The 26,329-nt window shown below is 49.5% G+C and overlaps 1 protein-coding gene across 1 annotated transcript in view; it reads right to left on the bottom strand.

Annotated features, from left to right (window-relative positions):
* Dgat2 (diacylglycerol O-acyltransferase 2) overlaps window positions 1-22,392 on the bottom strand; it is a 30,297-nt gene extending 7,905 nt beyond the window's left edge. The window contains exons 1-4 of the mRNA XM_005323214.4: window positions 22,049-22,392; window positions 7,542-7,670; window positions 2,860-2,967; window positions 2,406-2,476 (exon numbers count right to left, since the gene is read on the bottom strand). Coding sequence (XP_005323271.1) covers window positions 2,406-2,476; window positions 2,860-2,967; window positions 7,542-7,670; window positions 22,049-22,169 — 429 coding nt within the window. The 5' untranslated portion in view covers window positions 22,170-22,392. The remainder of the gene's footprint in view (window positions 1-2,405; window positions 2,477-2,859; window positions 2,968-7,541; window positions 7,671-22,048) is intronic.
* Window positions 22,393-26,329: the final 3,937 nt, after the last annotated feature.

The raw sequence follows: 26,329 nt of genomic DNA, 5'->3' as shown, positions 1-26,329 counted from the left end.
TCAGCCTTCCAAGTCACTGGGATTACAGGTATGCTCCACCATGCTCAGCCTGATACAGCTTTGAACTAGCTCTCCTTCACAGTGTCTTCCCCCAGTGCTGGAGAGAAGGTCCACTCTGGAGGAGAAAGGCACCACAGCTGAAGACTGTTGACTGCCTGCTCTCATGTTCCCTGTTTCCCATGGCAAAATCCCAGGTCTGTGGGCCAAAATGAGCTTGGGACACATTCCTGGAAGGTCACTCCTCAAGCCCTGCCTCCTAGGCTAGGAAGGTGCTCCAGTAGATTTTCCTACCCTAGCCCCATACAGAGGAAGACACTTAGGCCCAGGAAAGAGCAAGGATTTGCCCAAGCTTACACAGCAGGGCCCTGTAGCAGAAGAATGGAATAACATGGGCCCTGAAGCAAAGGGAGTAAGAACAGAGGAGTAAGAACATGGGCCATGAAGCAGGCAAGTTGGCTCCTATACCATCTTGCTTTGTGACCTTGGGACAGTCCTTCCTCTCTTGGCCTACTCTGCCAATGAAGTAATTGGACAGAGTCTTTCTCAGTCTCTTCTCCAAAGGTCCTGCCTCTAACCTCAGGGAGAGGGAACAGGGAACTGGCTGCTGCTCTTCCAGGAAGCCAGCAGTATAGGTAGCTATGGCTGACAGCTGAGCCCCACCTGTGCCAGAAAAAGAGATGTTCTCTGGACCAGCTGAGCTGCTCTGGTGACAAAGATCTAAGAGCCACACAGAGAAGAAAGAGAGGAGGGGTGGGTGGTACAACTGGAGATCCTCATTACATAACCTGTGGCAAGAGGCCAGGCAAAGTGGGTGGGATGGGAGGGTCACACACAACCCTAGAGTGTAAGACCTGACGTCAATCTCCAAGGCCAAATCCTCCTGGAACAGAGGGGAGCCTGAGGCCACAAGGGCAGGAACAGAGCTCAGCACAAGGCCTCAAGTGGAGGCTTAGTGTCCCAGGCTGAGTCAGGCCCAGCCCAGCTCTGTTCCTGGTGTCCATGAGCCCTCAGAGGGCCAGCATGCACATGCTATATGGCTCCAACTTCCAGCTGACTTCTTGGAAAAGAGATGTGAGGACATAGGGACCTGCTGTGCAGCCTAGACAAGTCCTTGCCTCTCTTTGGGACTTAAGTTTCCTCACCTCCAAAATGAGAGGGTTGCATCCAATGATGCAACATCCTCCCAGCAACAACAGCCTCCAACTGTTTACAGTCAGAGTAACAGGGCTCAGGAGAGGGAGGAGAGGGAGCCCTGATCTGGAGGAACAGGAAGGACCTGAAAGGACTGGGGTGGACAGAAGGAGCTGGCCCTGGGGCTGTCCCCATGAGATGCAAGGCAGCGGAGGAATGCAGGGTTGCCCAGCCACCTCCTCCAGGTTGTCCCAGTGGCTGACTCACAACAGCAAACGCACACCACCCTGCACCACACACCACACTTTCACATTCACGTGCTGCATCTGCTGGGCGGCCTTGGCAGCTAGAGTGTGCCAGGCTGGGTGCTGAGCGAGCCGGCTCGACAGGTCTTTATCCTTTGGAGAAAACCTTCAGGATTCTTTGGGTCCTTCCTCTCCTTTGTTCCCATCAACAGCTCCTCTCCCCCAACTTTTCAAACTTGGGGCTTATGTTCTCCCTTTTTCTCTGCCCCCTCATTGCTGTGCTCCTAAGGCAGTGCTGGGTGCCCCCACCTGAAGCCTTCTCCAACCACTCCAGCACCTGGGGTCTCATCCTTCTTTCACTGTTCATCAAATTTCCTGGGCCCTAATTCCCATGGCCAGGACCCAAGTAACTGGCTGAGAGAAGTAATACTCTGTAAGACCTCAGAAGAAAACAAAGCCCCTCAACAGGCTACTTTCAGTTCGATCCTTGGTTCGGGCCAGATGAGCTTAGACTACCTTAGTATTGCTCTTGATAAATCACCTCCATTTTAAATTATGTCCTTAATACTCACTGAAGGGAAAACAAACAGTGGTCATAATATATGCTATTATACCTGATCCTTCTGTCACTCAGGCTCTCAGTGATCTTTTAGATCCAAAGGCTAGATCAAGTCTTGTTTCCCCAAAGAACAACACACATATCTTCCATTCTCAAAACATGAAGCCAATGACAATCATGTTTGTCTTTTTGACTTTGCTGCCAGAAAGCTCAGAGCTGGATGTGAACTTCAACTGTTGTTTCCCCTTGTGTTTGAAATATTAGTACTTTTCCCTGAAGTCTTAACTTTTCTCTTCACCTGGTCTGGCATTATACATATCTGAAATTCCCTCCAATCTTGCATAAAGTCAGGTGCAGGGAGAGCCCACACAGTTCATCACCACATAAGTGGCCACTCTGCATGGGTAGGTTAAGGTCGGAGTTGAGATTTTCACCAATTCCCACCCTCCCAAGATAGAATGAGTCCTTACCTGGATGGGAAAATAGTCTCGAAAGTAGCGCCACACAGCCCAATTTCGTACCCACTGTGATCTCCTGCCACCTTCCAAGAAACAAAATACAGTATTGGGAAGAAGTAGGAGTGGGGGACATTTGGACAAGGCAGACAAGACAGCGCCAGTATGAAACCCTGAGGTAGGGGACTGTCAGCTCATGTGGCATCTTTGTCCTTGCCCACTGGGCCCTTTCCCACATATTCCCCTATTATACAAACTCTTGACTGAAGGGGAGCACCCACAGGTACCAGGATGGTACCCTGTGAGGAGCTTTTAACCCTCCACCCAAAACTACACAGTGGACTAGCCCAGTGCTTTTCATAAAGTAGGAATAAAGTAGAAAAAGGCAGAGCCCGTGGTGAGGAACCGCAGCGGTGCAGGAGGGGCAGGCTTCCAGGGCCAGGGAGTGGGCGGGAGACCTGGCACTTACCTTTCTTGGGTGTGTTCCAGTCAAATGCCAGCCAGGTGAAGTAGAGCACAGCTATGAGCCAGCAGTCAGTGCAGAAGGTGTACATGAGGATGGCACTGCAGGCCACTCCTGGTGGGGGGCAGATGGCCACAGGTCAGGCCCTGTCCTCCTGGCTGGGTCTCAGGCTCCCCTCTGGACACTGGTGGAGTGTTTCCTGTGGCACTAAGCTAGGCAAAGACAGAGCCACAGCATGGAGGCCCACAGACCCTACCCCTGGCAATGGCTAAAAGGATGCCCGGCCCACAGGACGTGAGCCTCATCTCTCGGATTCTGACAGGCTGTCCTGGCACTGACAGGCACCTGGGTTCCATGTTTTCTGGGATGTAGTATCAGAGGAAGGAGACTTGAAGCTATTCTTATTGTCCCTCCTTGTAAGTCCTGCCTACACAAGTGCCCAACAAAGTTACTATGGGTAAAGGGAGGAAATATCTACCAAGTGCTTCTCTCAACTTTTCAAGACTTGAACTGAACCACTGAGTCACTGAACTAAGGTGACATTTTCCCCATTTTAAAATTTTACTTATTTATTCATTGTGGTGCTGGGGATTGAAACTAGGGTCTTGTACATTCTAGGTAAGCACTCTACCAACTGAGTTATATTCCCAGCCCTAGCCCATTTTAGAGAGGAGAAAACTGAAGGTTGAGGGGGAAGGTAACTTGACCAAGGTCACCTGGCAGGACAGTGGCAGAGCCAGGATTCAAATTCAAGTCTGATTCTAAAGTTCATAGTCTGCACTAGGCTTTAGAAATTCACCAAAAATGAGAAATTTCAGACTGTCACTGAAGGAACCTGAGAGAGGGGACTCCTGCCCCAAGAGGAGGGCTGTCCCCCTTCCAACACAACAGAGAGACAAGGAGTCCCTGGCCAAAGGTCAGACCCTGTCAGCCTTCCTCTCATCAAAAATCCAACAGGGCCTGGAGTTGTATCTCAGTGGTAGAACGTTTACCTAGCACACGTGAGGCACTGGGTTCAATTCCTAGCACTACATTAAAAAAAGAAAAAGAAAAAAACAGGACACTTGAAGACTCCCCTGGGGGCCAGCTTCCATTTGGTCACTGTGTTCTGGACCTGCTGGCCATAAGTCTGAATGAGCTGGCACTGGAGGGAAGGAAAGCTGATAGGTAGCCTGGTTTATCTCTTGGTTCACACTTTGATAACCACACCAGGGCTTCTCTCTTTCCAACCCTTCCAGAAGTGCTCTCCAATACCAAACCATCCCACAGGACTCTCTCATCTCTGAACTCTCCTCATTAGGGAGGGGCCAGATCTTTGTTCCCTGGCACTCAACACAAGACCAGGGGGCAGTAGGACTCATGCTTGATAGGAAAGGTATGAGAGAGGCCAACTCTGTGTGCCCACTCTCTCCTGAACACTGAGCTTCCTGGACTGAGAATTCCATACCATCTTCTTCCTACCACACTGACCTTCCTCTGGGTGTATGTGGGAGAGGACATGGCTAGATGCAGACCCTTGGTGAACCTAGGGGAAATGATGGCCCTTATCATCCCCAATCCGGTCACATTCTACACTCCTGAGCCAGCCTTTCCCCAGGGTACAACTACCTTGGGAGGGACAGTGACTAGTGACCAGACATCTGTTTCTCAGGACCTGCTTAGGGAAGCTGAGTCTAAGGGAGCTTTTGCAGGCTATAAGACCTGTTAAAGGCAACTGTGGGATCCCTAAGGCAGCTGGGCAAAGAGCCACGTCTATGTTAAGACTGATTTGCAGTTTATCTTGGGCCTGGAAAGGGATCTATTCTAGCTCCCATATCCATAGGGATCCAAGCTTCTGTAGAGGCTCAGTGATGCTCCAAGTGGGACTGGGCCAGTCCTATATGGTTCAGACTAGGGTGTAAACAGTCTGGAGACCAAGCTGCCAGCAACCCCCAGCTCTCCTGAGGAGCAGAAGGTGGAAGGGGCTGAGAGCCTTTGACCCCACTGCCTGGAGGGCTGGTATCTCTGGGAAGGAGAGTATCCCTATACCCTACTCTGTGGCTAAGGTCACCTAGATGGAGAAGAGAACTATTGAGTAGTCCAGAAACTGCAGCTGGTCTCTTTCTCAGTGGGGCCACTCCCCACCAGTGTGTCCAAAGCCCTATCTCACAGATAGGTCAACTCTCTTATCATTATCTGCCTCTCTCAATAGATTCCCTCCAGCTGACATCACTTGGCCCCTGAGCACCTTGAGAGCTGAAACTAGGTCCAGCCCTAGCCTTAAATACAGGAAGGTTTATTGAAGAAAAGAGTGAAGTAAATACACCAGATGGTCATCCTTTCTCAGAGCCTCTGTCCCATCTTCTTAGGTCATGGGTGCAACAGGAACCAATGCCACGGGCCCAAGAGATATAAGCCATGTGCCTGAAAGACCTGCTTGTTCCACACAGGGAGGCTCAGGGCACCTTCACACATCACCCACTCCTGACCATCCTGGTGGCCACAAAGCAGCTCATGTTGCAAAAACCCTAGCACCTGAGATCTGTAATGCAGGGCAGTGTGTGGATGTTTGGTGGCAGGGGAGGTAGCAGCAGAACTGGTGAAGAATAAGGACTCTGGGACCAAAGAGACCTGAGAGTTGGCCCTGCCATGTACTGGCCTCAACCCATCCCCAAAACTCTGCTTCCTTAGGGTTGGGAATGAAGAGTGATGATGTTTAAATTGAACACACAGCCTGGCAGACAGTAAGTGTACATGGACTTGGATGGGGGAAGAAATGACATCTGAATTTTCACTCACCTTTAATGGAAATTTAGCATCTTTCACTTACAAATGTAACAAACCACACAAGTATCAGTGCCTGCTGACATGACACCAGTAAACAAAGGTATTTTCATATCATAGTGCAGCAGTTGCAGATTCTTGAAAAATTATTTTTCATCCTACTTCAGAATTACAGTAATTATTATACCTGCTACTAGATCTTTTTTTTTAACTTAATGTAACAACAAATGTGTTACTGTGTTTAATTAGGTTTCTAAATATACATTTACTTTTTAAATATTTAGTTTTTAGTTGTAGGTGGACACAATACCTTTATTTTATTTTTATGTGGTGTTGAGGATGGAACCCAGTGCCTCACCCACACTAGGCAAGCGCTCTACCTCTGAACCACAGCCCCAGCCCCACATTTGCATTTTAGTATCATTGGTTCCCTATGAAAGTCAATGTACTTTGTACTACAAATTTAAAAGCACTGAAAAAGTCTGTATTCTTCATCAGAATATCAGAGGGTTCTGTGGTTTGGAGGGAGGCCTAGAGGGGGCAGCCACAGCAGCCTTCACAATATGCTGTGAGCCACTGCCAGCAGGTATGGGATCCAGTGGGAGGTAGATGAAGGGCTGCTCAGGGTAGTAATTAGCAGCAGCTTAAGCAGACCTGCCCATCCCACCAGGTCTCACCCCACCTACACAAGGGAGTTAAGAAGACACAATAGGCTGGTTTCTGGGCTGGAGTTGGGCTTGATCAATTGTTAACCTACAGCTTGGGGCCATCCCCATTATATGCTGCGTGGGTCAAAGTTCTACAAGCCAAGTCCTGACCCACTAAGACAGAGAGAGTCTGAGTCTAAGTGGGAGAGCTTTGTAGAAGAATAAACAGGCAATCATCTGGGTTCTTGTCCTGATCCCTCTATTTTCTTCTCATGTGATCCTGAGAAAGAACCTGTTCCCACTAAGCTTCTGATTCCTAATTGAATAAGGGGATGAGGTGTTGGGGCACTGTGTTCTCTACTTCAGGTTTCTAATAAAGTGGCCAAATGCAAGTCAAACATCAGGGTTTGAGCTCTGAAGGAACAGGTTTAATTTGCTCTGTTCTCCAAACCAATGTTTCTTTATCTTTTTGAGGCCATACACTTCTGAAAGACTCCTGAAGACTGCTATCTGTGGTCCTTTCCCCACAAAAATGTGCAGTCAGCAAAGCATGGTAGTGCATACCTGTAATCCCAGCAGCTTGGGAGGCTGAGGCAGAAGGATCATGAGTTCAAAGCCAGCCTCAGAAATTTATCGAGGCCCTAAACAACTCAGCAAGACCCTATCTCTAAATAAAATATAAAAAAGGGCTGGGGATGTGGCTCAGTGGTAAAGTTCCCCTGGATTCAATCCCATGTACTAAACAACAACAAAAAAATACATATACATATATTTATAAATATATATACACAAACATACAGAGTCTTGTATATAATTTTTAATCTAATTTTATGGGTTTAAGGACTCTCTAGAGCTCGATTCTTTGGCTTAACAGTGAAGACTAGCTGGCTATTCCAACCAGGTCCATTAATTCTGGGCTCCCTGGTACAGTGAACTCCCCAGGAAACATACTGGCTTCCACTCAAATTCCAACTCAATCATTTGATAAGCATGATAATCTCAGTAGTTACTGAACCTCTGTAAATTCCCACTTCCTTTCCTGGGAAGCGGGATTTGAGAAAGACATGTCAGGGCTTGGCATACTATGGGATTTGCCCCACTCCTCTGCCCTGCAAATGTGATCTTTTAAGCAGAAGTCCACTGTTCGGATGTTTTCCATCGTACATGGAAGGTCTCAAAAAGAGGGAGTAAGTGGAAGGAGGCTATGGAGAGGATGTTCCTGTTCTAACTTCTGTTGGTAGGGAGACCCCACCTACCCGTCCAATGAGCCCCACTTACCCAGCACGAGGAAGGACAGGACCCACTGTAGTACTGAGATGACCTGCAGCTGCTTTTCTACCTTGGACCTATTAAGCCAGGTGATGGAGAAGAGATCCTGGAGGGCGGAGAGGATGCTGGAACCAGTACCTGCAGCAGGAGGAAACATGAGCCTACTGCCATCCTTCCCTCCAGTCTCAGAGCCCCAACACCAACCTGCCTCCCAGAGGTGAGTGCCTTCTTAGACATGAGGACATGGACTACAGAATCAGACATACCTGGGTTCAGATCCTTGCCCTATCACTAAATGGCTTTATAACAAGGTGTTTAGATGCTCTCTGTGCCCCAGTTTCTACATATGCACAATAGAAATGGTTTCCAGGCTAGCTCTGGATCCAAGTCTTGGCCAGGTCCTCTAAAACAGCCAGTTCGCTTCCCTCCCCTCTGTCCCAAACTCCTGTCATCCTTTATCTGGATCTATCACAAATATTTAATCTTTGCTATCTGTGTCTGTGAGGCCAAGGACAGAGGTTCAACATCCAATTTGCAATGTTTTCTTCTCCAAGTGTACTTTGAGCATCCCCAATCCCTGCCCTACCCCCTTTATCCCAGGGACTGATATCTCCCTTTTCCAAGGAGTAGCGCCTCTTATTCCCACCCCCAACACCACATCGCCACCATCTGCAGAGACATTTACACTGTCAACTTCATCTCAGTTTGGGGCCCAAAGGGAGCCAGGTAGGAGCCTTTGCTTCCCTGAAGGACCCTTAGTCAGAGAACTTCAGCAAATTGGAGGACACAGAGGGCTGGAATGATCTTTACTATCAAGCAAGCACCCAACCTGGAGGTGAGGACAAGATTATGCTCTGTGATTATGCCCTTACAATGATAAGCTGAACTCAGCAGTCTATGGGCAGTGGAGCTGGGAAGGCTGCTAGAGAAACAGCACTGGAGAAGATCATGGCAAGGCCCCTGACCCATGCTCACTCTGTTCAGCACTAGACTAAAGCAGGGGGCCACCCCACACTCCTCCACTGCTGAGCTCAGCTGCCTGCCCTTTGCTCAGCACATCTTCACTGAGCGCCTATTGTGTGCTGCCAGAACATTCTTCCCCACCACCCACTGTGCAAGGCCCAGCACAGATGACTCCGTCAAGATCTTGTCCTTGAGGATCTCATGACCTTTCACTCTGGCCTGAAGCTGGGAACCAGGAAAGAGAATTTAGGGGCTTACACTCAAGCCTTCACATTTCAACAAAATCTGTAGGGCAACAAGGTCATAACAGGGTTCAGAAAGAGACTTACCCTTCCTCAGTGAAGTTAACAACTGCTTTGACTTTTAGAAGGCAGGTGGGAAATGCCAGGCCTCAAGGTGGACACATCAATCATGTCCCCTTGACCTATCTGATGCAGCAGAGGGAGGGGACTTTGTTCCACTCACTACAAGAGCCCAGGTAAGACCATGCTACTGAGCACCCAATATGAACCATACATATTGGGTGCTCAGTAGCATACAATGCTCCATAGACATAACTAAGGCAGAGCTGGCAGTGTGTGAAGTCACAAAAGCAAATAAGAAACTGGTCCCCAGAGCCCAAGAAGTTTGACTCCTTCACCCCCTTTTACAAAGTTCAACCACCACAGGCCCTTTCTATCTCATACCTGCCCAACAATCCATCCTAGAGCCCAAGGGCCCTACAGGGTCATCCAGTAAAGCCTCATGGAGACTGAGCCTAGAGAGAGGCACTGGCTGGCTCAGGGATACCCAAGCAGTAAGTGACAAAGGTGGAACCCAGGACTTTCACTGCTGTTCAGACACCTCCGCTTCCCCGCAGCAGCTGCTGAGTGAAGGACTCTGGCTGGACCTGTGCACAGTGGGGCCTAGACAGATGACTTAGTTACATTAATACATCCTTGAGGGTTCTAGACCTTCACCCTGATCTATATGTGCAGGGAGGCCTGGGTGAGTACATGTGGGAAGGAAGTGAGGCCCAAGTCCAGGACTGAACCCCTGATCCAAGGCTGACTGGCCATGTCATCAGCCATAATGGGCTTTGCCTCCTGAGCTGGGCAGGATGCAGTGATGAGGAGCCATGCTATGAGCAGCATAATGCTTCATCTGGTCCAGGCTAGGTACCCTCACTGGAGAGAAGGCAAAGGATTCTCCAGTACTTTCCTACCCATGGTGTGGTCTGAAACAGTGAGGTCTAAAACAGCCTCACCCGTGAAAAGCTGGTCAGAAATGCCTGGATCTACTGAGTCAAATCTGCATTTTAACAAGACCTCCACTCATGTGATTAAATTTGAGAAATATAAGTTCCTTAGTTTAAAGACAGGTAGATTAAAAATGGGCAAAGGGGGCTCAGTGGCAGAGCACTTGCCTAGCATGTGTGAGGCACTGGGTTTGATCCTTAGCACCACATAAAAATGAACAGATAAAATAAAGTCATGCTTTCCATCTACAACTACAAAAAATTTATTTTAAAATGGGCAAAGGAAGAGAGCTGAGACTACCACATTCTGCTGGGCCCAAAATAAAAGTGACAGGGAACACAGCATCAGACAACTTCTCATACCTGTCTGTTTCAGACTACAGATGGACCCCCAGGCCAACAGTCTGAGGAGTGCTTAAAGATAGGTGTACTGGGGGCTGGGGTTGTGGCTCAGTGGTGGAGCGCTCCACTAGTACATGCAAGGCCCTGGGTTCGATCCTCAACACTACATATAAATAAATTAAATGAAGGTATTGTGTCCAGCTACAACTAAAAAATAAACAAAAAAAATAGGTATACTGGGGCTGAGGCTGTAGCTCAGTGGTAAAGTGTTTGCCATGCATGTGAAGGCACTGGTTTCAATCCTCAGCACCGCATAAAAATACATAAAGACACTGTATGTTCATCTGCAACTAAATAAATATATATATATATAAAAAAAGATAGGTGTGCTGGAGTCATCTTACCTCGCCCCCAACCTCTGAGACAGAACCAGCCAACTATGGTTGTGGCAGCACTCCCACTTGGGGAGGGAGTGCCAAAACTCCTCATTGGTGACATGTCCCCGGTGGAAATAACTGAGAAAACCTAAAAATTCTTCCTCTCTGTGTTTATTAGGACTTTGATGAGGTTCAAGCACTTAACCCTCATCCCTGATACATAAAGAAACCAAGTGCCTAAGGGGCTCACACAAGTCCCACATCCAGCCAAAGCAGAGCCCAGGCTGTTCTCATCCTGCCTTATCCAGCCCAAACCATGGCCCACAGCTCACTCTGCCAGCCAAGTGGAACCGCAGTCTAGGAAGGAGAGGCAGAGTTTCCATGGGAGCTAGTGTGGGCCACAGGGAAAGGGAGGCTGCGGATGCAACTCTACCTTCCTCAGGTCAGGCCCACTCCCTCAGCCCCACCTGGAGGGCCAGAGCCCAGCTCCAAGGTTGGCCTGTCTGTGATGCTGAACCCAGGCCCCAGTGGAAGCTCCCAGCAAGCTAAGAGATACTGAGTCACTTCTCTGCTTGGAAGGCCCCTCACCTGAGATTCCCTGACAGTGAAAGAAAGCAGTTATATCCTACAGGAAGCCTTGGGAGAGAAAAAACCTCTCCTTCTTCTGGACCATGCAAGTCTGGAACTGTCTGGGACCATCTTGCCACAATCTTCTGTTTGCAGATGAAATCAGGAGATACCAGCACAAGGAAGGAATAAGAGCGAGTAGAGCCCTCCCTCTGGGCTCCCACAGCCCCTTCGTGTATTAACTGTCCATTTCAAGTCGATTCTCACATGAGACTGGGAAGCCGCCTGAGGACCAGGCCTGGGTCTGATCTACATTTGGGTTCCCAGGTCCTGGCCCAGAGCAGGTACTCAGAAAGGTTAGCTTAGAGAGAGGAAGAGGATTTCTCTGGTCTGGCTGTCCCTCAGGCCTGTGGGCTCCCTGTATGTGGGGCTGAGCAACAGGTATCATGCCCAAGAGGCCCCAAAGCCTTGAAGCCTCCACAAGCACTTGACAGGCACTCCGGTTCCTGAGAGTTTCGCATCACTACCCCCATTCTGATGGTGACACGTGGCTAAGGGCCAGCCTAGAAAAAGAGCTCAGAGAGGTTTACTGTGTGTAAAGGCCCAGGAGTCCCAAGGCAGCAAAGGCCTATGTGTCCAAGTCAGACTGGGCTACCCACCAGAAGGCCAAGCCAGCCCCATCACTGAGGTCCCCAGAGCCTCTCTTGCCTCCCAGTTTCCCTACTCAGGAAGGGAATCCAACCCCTTATCTAGAGATGTCCTTTTTTCATGGGAAGAGACATGATAGGCTCTAAAGCAAGTTAACCAATCCTGGAAGAAGACTCCCTGTGGCCAATTCAGACAGACATTCCTGGACACCGTATATTTTACACAGCTCACTTGTTCCAACATTTGAGAAGGGGAGAGGGAATACAGATGCTGAGAAGCCCCAGGCAGCATTCTTACCATGCAGAAAGCATCCCCTACCCCTAGGATGAAATGGTGTGTCACTATCCCATAGCATCACCTGGGAAGGTGGGCAAGGCAGGGAGCAGCAGCCCCAATTCACAGAGAAGGAAACTAAGGTGAGGTGAAGCCACTTGCTTGTGTTCAGGGTATCAGGGGCCAAGTCTCAAGGCAAGTATTTGAGCCACAAGTCCCTCACCATTTCTGTGATGCCATGTCACTAAGGGACATCCCTATATAACAAACCAGTCCACACCCAGACTTCAGGAAGATACCCTGGCTAAGAAGGGCTGCCTGCTCTGCTCACACCATGCCCAAAGTCTCACGGGGACAATCCTGTGCAGACTGGCTGTGCAAGGAGTGTGAACCCCACCCAGATGCTCCCCAAAATCATCTCCTGCTGTGAGGGCAAAACCATAGATTTCTGCAATAGTGGGACCAAAGACCACAGTCTCGGGACCCAGCCCAGGGCTGGCAGCGGCAACAGGCATGTTGGAACCTCCTTACCCAACATCTGATAATAGAATGACTAGCCGCACCCCAGGGCTGACGAAAGCAGAGCTTCATGGGCTTCCTCTCATAGTTGCCTAAGGGTGGCAGAGCCTGAATACCAGCACCCCAGATCTGGGTACCTGGACCAGCTCGGCCCCTGCCTGGCTCTGTGACCTCAGGCATGTCACTAACCTTTCTCATCTCTAAATGGGGTGAGGGCAAGAATCCCCACCTTTCAAGGTTTTTAGGGAGATCAAATGAAAACTGTGTGTAAGGTACATTTGGGGTTTGTTAGGTGGCACTAGTATTGCTTCTGCCATCTACTAGAAAGGCATATAAATAATGAGCAAGAGGAGCAAGTGACAAGGCTATCCATCATAAGAAGAGGCAGCAGGGTGAGTGGAACAGTAGGGGAGGCTCCCCCCCACCACCCCCCAGAGGCCCGGAGGCCTCTCCATGTCTCTAAAGACAAGGTCAGGGAGGCACAGAGGAAGAGAAAGGGACTGTGAGCCGGAAGAACTGCCAGACTCAGAAGGAGTTCTAATGAAGGGCCTGAAGACAGATGCTCACTGGTCCAGAAACAGGGAAGGTTCTGTTTGCCCAAAATAAACTGAGAATGGAGAAGTAAGAATGAGCAGTCAAAGGTAGCTTCCAGGGGAAGGCAGGTGGGGGCAGAGATAAGACCCAAAGCCTGAAGTGGGGCACTAGGGATACACAGTGAGTCTGAGGGAAGGATAAACCAGCTACACGTAAACGTATGACATAATTTCAGACAGGGATGAGAGCCATGAAGAAAAATAATTTGGAGCCATGAAACAAACTCCAGGGGGAAAGGGTCCCTGCCCACGGAGAGGCACTGAGCACAGTGGGGGAGCATGGTCAAGCAGAAAGCAGGTGGGCAGGTCATGCCTCTGAACAGCCCACCCAGCTTCCTCTGCCACCTCCACTATCAGCATCTGGGGACAGCATGTGCTGGCCTGGAGAAGATGCAGAAAACAGGAATCAGGAGGACCTGGCCCCTGATGCTCAGGAAGTGTGACCTCAATGAGTCATTTCCTGTGTAAGCCTCAGTTTCCTCATCTGTATAGTGGGCTAATACCTACCTCGCCAGTTTGTTGAAGGAATTAAATGAGAAAATGGATAGGCAAGAGCTTCATAAAAAGTAAAGATCTGTGTGAATGCTAGTTAATTATCAAGTGAGTCTCAGTGTCCTCTCCTGTCTAATGAGTATGACAACACCTGCCCTGCCTTGGAGAAGAGGTGCTGGTGACTGATAGAAAGGATTCAATCCCTGGCTCTGAAATTTCCTGCTGTGGAATCTTAAAAACTACTACCTCCCCTCCTTGAGAGGGGGATCCTTGTGATGTAGGATCCTTGTGAGGAATTTAAATAATTCATGGAAAAGGGCCATGGGTCTGTTAGAGACAGAAAGAGCCAGGGGGTAGTAGAGGTGTGAACAGGCTCTTGGCCTCTCTGAGTGGGCAACATCATGCTCCATCACCTGGCCCAAGGACACTACACCTGGGCCTATCTGGTTCCAAGTACTGCCTGGGGTGTAGGTGAATGAGGAAGTAGCCCTTAAGCTATTCCAAAGGGCTGGGTATAAGTTGCATGGGGGCAAAGATTAGGCATACTGACCCCTGGCATACCATTCTAGCATGAGGGAGTCCAGGAAGCCAAGCCAAGTGCTAGAGATGTGGCTTCTTCAAGGACAGAAGTGAGCTATCTTTCAGGCTCCCCCAGGGAGGCAATTTCAGCAAAAAGTCCACATGTGTAATGATGACCAGATCAGACACAGTGAAGCTGCCAGCTCTGGAGGGTCACTGACCTCCTGATGACCTGACATCCTGGTGACCAGCCTGAAAAATGTTTCTCTGGGAAGCTTTCTATCTCCCACCAGCCAACCCCCATAACGCCCCCCCCACCTCTCTGAAATACTCGCCTTTCTCATTATGGTGTGTGTTTGCAAGAACCATGTCTCATACTCCTAGGTCCCTGTGTTTGCATGGGGTCAGACACAGAGAAGGTATTTGGTCAATGTTTGCTGAATGACTGAATGTTTGAGGGGATTTTGATGAATGAACAGGGCCCGAACAAGAAGAGAGATAAGCCCACTTCCCAGCTGACTGCTGTGCCATGCTAGAGGGTCAAAGGGAGCATCCTGGAGAACCAAGAAGGAAAGGCTTACTCTAGCCGGAGGGGTGGGTTAAAGTCAGGGCCGTAGTGACAGCTCCAGAGGAAAGGAGGAAAGGGTAGAGCCTGGATGCTAATGTTCATGAATGTGTGCCAAGTCCCCTTTACTGCACTGGCAGGGAGCTCCCAGACCCTACCCCCCCGCTTGGACACCTGCTAGAGGCTACTGGACTGCCCACCCCAGATGGGACTGAGGAGACAGGACCATGAACAATTATACACAGAGGGCCACATAGGGCCAGGAATGCAAGGGAGGTCCCCACCAGCCTGGGGAGTACTCTCAGAGGTGCCTTCCCAGGGAAACAAATATCTTGGGTGAGATGCCATGCTGACAAGAGGAAGGCAGGGGTCAGGACCCTAGGAAGTAGAGTCCGACAGACAATGTCTGCAAAGGCCTGGAACCGGAGAGGGAGCATAATTTTGAGGAATTGAGTGCAAAAAGTTCAATCACGCTGGAACACAGAGACTGTGTGGGTCTAGCTGAGAAAGTGGAGAGGGGAGAATGTCACAGAGTTCTGTCCTCCACCCTGAAGGCCAGGAAGAGAGCCAGCCAATGCCCCATTCCCTCCACCAACTTCAGACAGGGAGGCTAGCCACCATTCACCAGGATCCACCACACTGGTGAGTTCTTTTCTGGAAAGAATAATAGTCTCCTTTGAGGCCTCTCTTTTAGAAATCAGGTATCCTTAAACAGGGCCCACTGGGACATCGCCCCAAACGGAAGGCCAAATGACTGGAGAGCCAACCCCCAGCCATACCTTCTGGGCTGGGAAGACAAACCTGGCCTGGCCGTCCTGACCGACCTATGTGTCTATCAGGCTCTAAGTTCTTCGGCCTCCTCCCCTCTCTAGGTCTCTGTTTCCCCAGACCCTGCATTTGGAATTTGGAGTTGCAGTCTGAGGTCCTATCAACTTGGGCCTTCTCTGCTCTGCTAGAAACCACTAATGAATGTTTGTCCACAAAAGATCCTCCTAACAGGACTATGATCCCCATTTTAGGATACTTCAAAGGTATGGTTCTTCACAAATTTGGTTTTCATGAAGTAGAGTCTGGGAAGGTGAAGCCAAGAAAGTGGGATTCTTCGGATACCATGTTCCTGAGAGCCTGAAGCTACAACCAGGACCCTTGACATGACTACTGAGGACCCTAAACGGCCCACTTTCTCCACCCCCACCTTCTGACCTAGCACATTCAAAAATATCGTAGTGGGAGGGGTTGCCATGGCAACGCCACCTGCTTGCGTGTGCATCACTAAGGAGTCCCCAGAATAGTCCCTTATGACAATAAATGGCAAGCGTGGGGAGACAGGTTCTTCTGGGGCACTCACCTGGGCCCCAAGAAGGACATAATCCCCATTTTCACAAGGAGAAGCTGAGGCCAAGAATGAGGAAGAGATCAACCCGGAGCCATCAGGGGTAGGAATGGCTCACATTTCTCCAGCAGAGCTGGAAGGAACGCCAGGGCTCCTCTCACCCAGCCCTCCTCACTGCACCCATGGGGAGTGAGGCCACATGTGAAGCAGGCACAGAGGCAGGCTCTGGCCTAGGCTCAGGACTACTAATTGCTCTAATGACAACAGGAGTTCAGCCAGGTATCATGGTGCATACCTGTAATCCTAGTGCCTGGGGAAGCTGAGGCAGGAGGATCAAGGCCAGCCTAGGCAATTTAGTGGGATTGTGTCTCAAAATAAAAAGAAAAAAGGGGCTTAGGATGTAGTTCAGTGATATGCATGAGGCCCAGGGTTCAGCTCCCAGTACCACCCACACACGGGGGTTCACATTTTCTGCTTCTGTTGATAGGCCTCAAGGGTTCACAGGTTCTGCACCATAACTTGCAAGATACTCTTATCACACCATCATCCATTATATACAGGAAACAGAGAGTCAGGAAGCCATGGCTGCAGGCTGAGTGCAGAGCAATTCCGTGGCAGAGAAGGGACTCCATAGACCCTAGGCCAGACTCAGTCCTGACCCCCAACTTAGCCAACAGTGGCTCCACACCAGGAGTACCTGGGAGTGCTAGAGGCCAAGACATTCTGATTACACAAGCTCCTCTCCCGAGGCTCTCAAGGCTTCCTTCCCTGGTAGATGCAGGTGAGCCACTGCAGGCCTGGACACAGCATCTTGTGCCCCTTGCCTCTGCCTCTCAGTACACCTAGCCCTCAGCCCGAGCTGGACACTCAAAGGCCCTACAGTCAGACTGCCCCTCCCACCCAAATCACATGCCTCTACTTAATGCTATTCTTTGCACCCAAATTTTCTTGCTTGCCTTGCTAAGGGCTAAGCACCTTTCAAGATTCAGAATGAATGTCACTTCTTCCAGGAAGCCTTTCCTGACCCCAGGGTGATTTAGCTTCCCTTACTGCCTCTCCGGGCTTCCACAGTTGCCCCTATTCCTCCCCTGTCACTGCTTGAATCACTATGTGCCATCATCTTGTATACATCCCCCTGGTCTCTCCGTCCCTCAAAGGTGGGGATCTTAACTGACAAACAGGAAGTACTCAGTCAGTGAACAAAGGACCCATACCAAGTCCCCACTTGCATATCACGCAGCACAAATGACAAGGACTCATTCACATGAGTGTCACAAACTAGTTTACAAGGCACCTTCCACTCACTTTAACTCACTTCCTCATATTCTGAGACAGGGAGGACCAAGAACAGAGGGCCACACAGGGCCAGGAATGAAAGGGAGGCCCCCACCAGCCTGGGGAGTACTCTCAGAGGTGCCTTCCAATGAGAGTCTGATATTTCTTTTTTTATATATATCTTTATTTTATTTTTATGTGGTGCTGAGGATTGAACCTGGTGCCTCATGCATGGTAGGCGAGTGCTCTACCTCTGAGCCACAACCCCAGCCCGGAGAGTTTGATATTTCTGATTCTGTTTTTGAGATGGGGGAGTGAGAGGAAGTGAGCCACCCAACCATGTCTCAGGGAAAGGCAGAGCTGGGACTCTGGCTTTCTGACTTCTGGAAGTCATAAAGGAGTTGGCTCCACCCACTTGGCACTCAGCCCCAGGGGCTAGCTTCTGGCCAGGCTGTGGGTGTCTCCAGGACGGGGAACAGCTGCAGCCCCAGCACCTAGCAGAGACAAGTGTAGAGGCCTGAGAAAGAGTTAAGGAATCACACCAAAGCTAAAAGCAGGGTTTACTGCCAAGAGGAACAGGGAAGTCCCACTAACAATTCATTCACTCAACAAATATTTATTGAGCACCTACTACCTGCCAGCACTGTATATGATAGGGACACAATTCTGAGAAAGACAGACAAGGTCTCTGCTCCCAAGGGGCTGACATTCTATTTTTTTTCTTATGGGGGGGTACCAGGGGGATTGAACTCAGGGGCACTCAATCACTGAGCCAATCCCTAGCCCTATTTTGTATTTTATTAGAAGCAGAGTCTCACTGAGTTGCTTAGTGCCTCGCTGAATTGCTGAGGTTGGCTTTGAACTCGTGATCTTTCTGCCTCCATCTCCAGAGCCACTGTGCCCAGCCTGGGGATGACATTCTTAAGACAGAGACAACTACCTAAATAGATAAGCATATGGGAGAATTTAAGTAATTATAAGGGCTATAGAGGTACAAGATGTGGCAACTGGGGTGGCTTCCAGGCAAGATGACCAGGGAAGACCTGAGAGGAGACCAAATGTTCCAAGGTGAGCAATGCAAAGATCTAGGCAGGAAGGCATGCAAAGGCCCTGAGATAGGACTGAACTGGGGGCAACTGGAGGATGAAGAAGACTATGGTGCCAGGTACAGTGGCACACACCTGTAATCTCAGCAGTTTAGGAGGCTGAGACAGGAGGATGGTGAGTTCAAAGCCAGCCTCAGCAAATGTGAGGTGCTAAGCAACTCAGTAAGACCCTGTCTCTAAATAAAATATGAAATAGGGCTGGGGATATGGCTCAGTGGTAAAGTTCCCATGGGTTCAACCCCCAGTACCATAAAAAAAAAAAAAAAAAAAAAAGCCGAAGATGACCATGGCAATGGAGAAAGAAAAGAATTTCGAAGGTTGGAAGTATAAAGTGGGGGTAAACTAGCAGTTAACCTGGCAACTGAAGTCCTGGGGCTGCTGGTGTCTCTCTCCACCAGGCAAGATTGGGGCACTTCCTCATAAATCTTGAGAAGGGGTGAACCACCATTCCCATCATGGAGACTGGGAGCAACCTTCACTTGTTCAGTACACTGCTGAGTGCCCATGATGCACAGCACTCAGTCCTTCCCAGCCTCATCACACTTCTCTTATTTATGGAGGCTAGCCACAGACTGGGAGATGCATCTTAGGTGTCATACCCCTGGACAAGTCCCTTCTCTCTGAGGACCTCAATGTTTCCATTGTACCATGAGGGTTGGGCCAGATCCAGTGCTAACAGATATCTAAGTTTTGACTCAAGTACTTGCTGCTGAATTTGGGGGCGGGGGAGGGGCAGGATTTCCACACTGGCCATTGAGTCATCCAGTCCACTAATAAATTATTACTCTTGTTTCTCCTCTCCCAACTCAGATGAGCCCTTAGTAACTAACCCAATGTAGGGGAGGAGGGTCTAACCCTCATAGTGCAGACGGGAACACTAAGGTCTCCAGAGAGAAGGGACTCATCCAGGGGTATCAAAGCCAGGCTAGAACTCAGATCTATATTCCAGGCTGTGGCTAGCGTCATTCAGTTACCAAGAATTAAAGGAGATAGGACATGAGTGATGTTCTCATTCTATGACTTGGATTGCATTAAGTGACTGCCAAGTCTCAGTTCCACAGTTACCCCCCACACACACAGTTAAGTCTCAGTTCCATAAAAGCTAACTGCTTAGTTTCACCCCCCCACTAGGCCCCCACTTGTATAACCCCAGGGATGGGGAACTCTAACCCTACCACCCCAACCCACAAAGTCATTAACAGCTACTAGAAAGGATTCCTTTATTGTACCAAAACCTGTCCCCCAAGTCCCACCCAATTTCTGGCCTTACTCTTTGTAGTCACACAGAATAAATCAGCTCAAAATTTTATTACCTCCATCTCATGCTGGGGCCTGTGCTGAACCCTAAGGATATAGGCAAGCATCCAAGGACTCTTCTCTGAAGAACCCCTAGTCCAGGGACAGAGGCAGGTTACAGACGCAGCTACCACTGCAGCCTCCACACCTGGTCCAGCACAGTCCTTCAGAGATTAAAAAACACCAATGCAGAACCTCCTCTCCAACATGCACAAACCCAGCCACGCTCCTACAGAGAAACCCGGCACCAAGGTATCTATTGAAATCTCTCACCCATCATAGGACTTCCCTTCACAGAATCCATGGTCTCTCCTTGAATACTGCCGCTGACAGGGAGTCACCACCAACAGGGTGTTCACCACCCACAACAGTGGGAACTTATCTGCAGAGGCAAACTAGGCCACTGGGGAGTGTCTTCAAGGACCAAGGATATGGCAAGCAGGTTGCTTCAGCACCCTCCCCTACCCCACCCAGTCTTTCACCAAAGTAGATCCCAGAGAGCTAAACGGACTAGTTTGCATTTCATATTAGCCCTTGCTACATTCCTTGATGTAATTCTTTGAACCCAGTTTGTAAAGTCATGTTTTCATGGGGAAATGCTCCTGGTATATTAAATGACTTGATCAAAACCATTTGCTAGAGCACAGATTCTCCTGAGTAACTCTAGGTCAAAAACATAAGAGCTATGGTCACTGGTTCCTGGAAGGCACAGCTCACAGCCCATGGACAGCAGAGCCCAGGAAGGGGATCTCTAGGAAGGACTGCCACAGAGAGTACCTCCATCTCATGACATGGAGATACACACAGTTTAAAAGCGGGAACATGGGTAAGTCCCTTCTTTCCCCTGTTAAGGGCATCAAAGGGCATAGCAAATAACAACAGCAACAACAACAACAAAACATTCTAAGTGAGAGAAGAGGCTGACAGAAGCTAGTGGGCTGGTGCGTAGGATAGCTCAGGCTGCTTCTCCCTGGATGGTAACAGCAGCTGAGTATCCTCTTTGAGCACCAAGTAGGGCAGAAAACCACAGCAATAATCAACAAGGAACAACACCAATGCACAGGACAGTTAAAACTGATACAGCTCCAACAGGGGCTAACTTGCAGCCATGAGCATATTAGAAATGATTTTGATTATTGCAGCATATACTGATGACATATTATTAAGAGAGAAAAAACAGGATTCAAAACTATCTACAGCGTATTCTCAACTTTAATCTGCATAATATGTATAAAGAAAATTATACAGAAATATACTAAAATGATAATAGGAAGCTATCTTTAAATAGCTGATTTACCAGCAATTTTTATTTTTTTTTTCTGTTTGTCTATATTTTTCTAGATTTCCATAATTGGCATGTTTTATAACATAGGTGAGAACAGGCTATTGTTGGTTACTAAAGAAAAATCCCAAGTTGGAAAGGTTCAGCAAGCAGAATAAAGACTCAGGAGGAAAGAAGCTTCATGCATGAAACACTGGCAGAACAGGACAGCGTGATGACCTCCCAGGATCTCCAGGATTTGTATTTAACACCCCTCCCCTAATAAGGCATCTGTTAAGAAAATCTCAAGCAACGTGTATGATCCCACTTCAGTTTCTCCAGCTATAGGTAAGGAATGTGGGGGGTGGAAGGAATGTTTTTCCTTTCATGCAAAAAGCTATGATATTTGATTTCACCCCTAATTCACTGAAGGCTTCAGTTCCACCCTGGAGGACACCCAGGGTTACCCCACCACCGCATACACACATACACACACACACACACACACACACACACACACACACAACACCAAGGTTCAGAACTGCTAATGAGTGGGCTCCACCCCCCGGATTGGCAGATGAGTGTGAGGCAGAGGACAGTGGGGGCACACCTGTCCCAATCAGGCATGTTCCCCAGCCAGGCATGTTCCCCAGCCAGCGGCTGTTTCAGGGGATTACAAAACCCTTGCCACCCAGTCCCATCTAGTCTCTGGCTGCCAAAGCTTGCTCCACCTGGTGAAGGGTGATGGGAGGGAACCATCAGGGGTCAGGAACAGTACTGAGGACTGGCGAATAGTTCTCCAATATCCCTAAAAACTGAGAAAGGTGGGTGGTGTCACCTTCATCAGATGGGAAATGGGAAGTGATGCAACAGATGTCGCAAAAAATCAGTGCCAGGATACAGAATGAACTCAGACTTGAGTAGGATGCCAAGCTACGTGGATCCGACTGGGTAACCAGACTAGGTAAAGATGATTATTATTCCCTCATCCCAGACCCTCAAAAGGAAGTCCCCAAAATAAAAAAAGGGAACTGGGATCCCAACTTGCAGTGGCCATTCCTCCGCATCAGTTTGCCTCAGAACCCTTTCCTGAAAATCTTGCAGTTGCATACCCACAGGATGAAAGCCTCCAGGTGTGACAGACACTCACCCCATCTCCCAGAGCCCTTGGTGGACAGGGCAGATCCTCCATTGGCGCCCTCATTCCGAGCAGCTTTGGTCCGACGCTCACCTCGCAGGACCCCAGAGTAGGCGGCAATGAGGGTCTTCATGCTGAAGTCAAGGCTGGTCACGGCCCTGCGGGAAGCCGCCTCACCCCGCGTCCCTGGCCCATGCCCCGGCCGCCTGGGCCAGGGCTTCGCACAGAGCACTGAAGCCCGGGACTGAGCCCAGCGGAGGTGGCTACGGCACCGCGAGCAGAGGCAGGCGGCGCGCGTAGCGCTGGGTGGAGGAGAAACAAGAGCCAGGCGCCAGCCCCGGCGCTCGCAGCGCGGAGCGCGCACTTTATAACCTCACAACGGGGCGGGCCGCGACGCGGGAGGGGGCGGGGCGGGCAGTTCCACTGTGCGGCCCACACCATGTCCTTGCGCGGCGGGGGGGAAGCTCCTGGTTCTCGGCGCGGTGCGGACCCAGGCCAGCGTCGAGGTCTGCCCTACGCGAACTCAGCCGACTGAAAGAGGGAAGGGGAGATGGTTTCTTCGTTCCAAGAGCTACATCCGGTTATTTCAGCTGTTCCCTCAGCCTGGCCGCTTGAACTCCCCTGCAGAGATTGGTACGGCCCGACAGCTAGAACGTGGGCAGGGAAACTGAGCACGTGCGGAACCCGCCAAGGGCGTGCGGGGAAGTATGTTCTTATTTTGGCAGTGCCTCCCTTTGGCTGCAGATGCAGAGGTCTCGTCTGGGGTAAGGGATATCGAAATTATGTTAGGCCTGAACTCCTAAACCACCCCAAACGCCTCTGCCTTTCCATTTATCGGAAAACTTCACAGAGCATCTGTACATACTGCTGGGTGCTGGGGACCCAGCAGGTGAGATCAGGATCTGCCTTTGGGTGCTCACGTTACAGGGGGGAAGGGAACAGAAGAGACAGACATGTACACTGGTGACAAAGGTGGGACAAAAGAGAAGCTGGGGGCTATGGAACTACAGAGAAGAGAGGATCCTTCCTCAGGATAGGGACTGGATGCACTTCTCAGAGACTAGAGACGTGCATGGCAGGTGTGGAATCAGACCTAGAGTTCGGTTCTAGTCCTGCCCACCCGTACCCCCTTTCGCGGTCCCATACTTTCTTCTTGGTATTGAGGATTGAATTCAGGACTTCACACATGCTAGGCAATCACGCTAACACTGAATTACACCCCCAACCCCTTTTAAAAGATTTTGAGACAAGGTCTAAATTGTCCTAGATGACTTTGAATTTGCCCTCTTTCTACCTCAGCCATTTGAATAGCTGGGATTATAGACCTGTGTCTAACGTCAGATCTGGTCTTATCTTTTTGAATGTCAGTTTTCACATTTACAAATGAGAATAATAATAATTATTATTGGAGGTGATTTAAGAACCAAACAAGACTCGAAAGGAGCACTGCTAGTACCTGTACATAGAGTTCTGAAATTATTTTCATTGTCTCTGGATGAGTAGGAGTTTTTCAGATGGAGGGTGTGAGGGCAAGGTAGAAGGAAAGGCATAAAGTCTTAGAAAAGTCAGCATGTAGGAAGAGGGAGCTGGAGTGGCAGGAGCCCAGGCAATTGCGAGAAAGGAAGCCAAAGTGAGATAGCCTGAGGTCTGATCTTAGGAAGTCCTTTGGGTGCCACTCTTGAAACATTGAAGTGGGAGTGTGTTTGGAGGAAGACTTTTTAAAATATGGAACTGAAACTGGTCAGATGAGTCTTAAGAGCCCTGTAGCCATAGTATGGGAAAGGGTCAGGAGGGGCTATAGGACAGGAGGGCAGTGTGAAGGATGTGGAAAAGAGCTGGGTGAGGGAGGGCACCTCAAGCTAGGGCAGTAGTAGAAGGAATCCAGGGAAAGCCTGATCTAAAGAAAAGCACAGGAGGGCTGCACATGTAGCTCAGTGGTATAGCATGTGCTTAGCCTGCCAAGGCCCTGGGTTTGATCCCCAGCAGCACCAGAGAGAGAGGGAGAGGGAGGGGGGAGTGAGAGAACACCCCTAGGAGGAGATGAGAATTAACAGAATCTATGGAGTGATTTATTGGACAACGGAGGGAGTGGGCAACAGCATGTCAGTGAGAAGAGGATTCCTTGGCAGAGCTTGAGCAAGCAGCCTGTGGGGTCACAGCATGAGAGGAGAGCAAGCCTCTGATTTTAAGGTCTTTCCCATTCCTTCACAGGTGAGGGGAGAAGAATGAGGAGTCACAGCCACAGGGCAGCTTGTTACTAATACCTCTGGTGAGACTTAGAAACACTTCCCATTTGTTCAATTTACAGCCACAGGTATAAATCTCATTGAGAAAATGTCACTGAACCCTGAGGACTGAGTCAACCAAGTAGAAGGAAAAGCATCCTAGGCAGAGGGATCAGCATGCAGTGAGGCCCTGAGACTGGAAAGAGCTCAGTGTATTTTAAGAAATCAAGGGAAGGCTAAAGGCACACCATATCACTGGGGGACAAAGGGGACTGGTATATTCAAAGATTAGAGGATGGAGACAGGTGAAGTAGACTTTTGGGGCAAAGAAGAGTATAGCCACGGGATGCCAAATCTGCCAGTGGATTGTTACACTGTCTCATTCTGAGAGACCAGACTTCCTGTTTTGACTGGAAGACCCCAGGTCATTGTGTGACTTGTGCCTGCTCATGAAGGGTCTCCTGTGGAGGAACCTACCCACTCACATCTAGAATGATCTAAGGGGCAGAGCTTGAACTAGAGGGCAGAAGGCCTGGGTTTTGGCCCCTCCTCTAACCAACTTGCCAAGTGTCCTTGGGCAAGTCACCTTTCCTTTCTTATCTAGGTTTCAATTTCTACATCATGAAATGGAGGCTCCTATCTTGCTGACTTGAGTATTTGAAGATCCAATGAAATCCTAAAGTGGTGTTACCACTTTGCAATGAAAAGTAAGATCTCATTATTTTAATGATAATAAATGGCAAGACTTCAAGGTAAACAAGTCCCACTTGAAACATTCAGATCCCAAGTTCATCTGTTTCAGCACATTTTTCCTGTGTACCTCCTCTGGGCCAAGTGCTGATTAGGACACAGAGGAATCAGACCTAGTTCCTGCCTTCATGAGACCCATCAAGAGATGACATTTCAAAGTCAGTGTCACAGGATGCACCAGGCTCTGGTGCAAGGTATCATGGAAGGCTACACCCAATTCTGTCCTTCCTTCCTGTGCTATCACTGCAGTGTTGGTCTCTCCTGGGCCAGGAGCATCCAAAGGACAGGAACTTCTCACTCTCTTCATGGCACTCAGTTCACATGGACTAACCAACAAATGAGAATAGTAATCATAGAGGACGGGGGAATGGTAAATTGGAAGGTCAAGAGGAGGTGACATGGGGCTGAAGATGTGGCTCAGCGGTAGCGCGCTCGCCTGGCATGCGTGCGGCCCGGGTTCGATCCTCAGCACCACATACCAACAAAGATGTTGCGCCCGCCGATAACTAAAAAATAAATATTAAAATTCTCTCTCTCTCTCTCTCTCTCTCTCTCTCCCTCTCTCTTTAAAAAAAAAAAAAAAAGAGGAGGTGACATTGCTGCTGATGAGCCTGATTCTGTCAGGCAGAGAGGAAGGGAAGATGTTTAGGCAGAGAGGAAGGGAAGGTGTTTAGGCAAAGAGGAAGGGAAGGGGTTTGAACAGAGGTCCTGGAGATGGGAGCCTTGAGCACCCTGGTGTGGCTGGAGGGGAATATAGGCAGAGGAATGTAGGAGATAAAACTGGAAAGGTTGACAACAGGGACCAGATCTGAAGGGCCTCGTAGTCCCACTGGGAAACTGCTTCATCCTGTGTGGGAGGGACCAAGGAAGGGGTGTGAGCAGCTGAGGGACCTTGATCAGATATGTGGGTTAGAAAGATAAGCTGAGCTGGTACTATGAAGGTGGGGGCTTGGGAGTAGAGCCAAAAAAATCCAGCCCCCAGTTTGGACCCCTCATATGTGGAAGCATCCACCAAAGAAAGCAGAAGCCAATCCAAGGGCTTACACAGTCACATATTTCTGGGCCACCTCACAGGTCAACAGCCCCTGGCATCCTAACTTCTGGAACTTTCCCGCCCTTTCCTCCAGCAACTACACTCAAGGCAACTGCTTCATTACATTGGTACAGATTAGATTTGGATGGAAGACCAGACCCAGAATTAGAGAAGCCCAGATAGAATATTTCTTGGAAACTTTCTGTTTCCCTGGGCTCTTCTCCCCTGCATGAGTTGGGCCTGGGAGACTCGCAGGAGGCACTCCCCTTTCCACACACCCCCTCA

This window comes from Ictidomys tridecemlineatus, chromosome 4 (genome assembly GCF_052094955.1).
Source record: "Ictidomys tridecemlineatus isolate mIctTri1 chromosome 4, mIctTri1.hap1, whole genome shotgun sequence".
NCBI classification, from domain to species: Eukaryota; Metazoa; Chordata; class Mammalia; order Rodentia; family Sciuridae; genus Ictidomys; species Ictidomys tridecemlineatus.
Note: the sequence above shows the minus strand (reverse complement) of the source record. Positions and strands in the feature narration are given on the sequence as shown.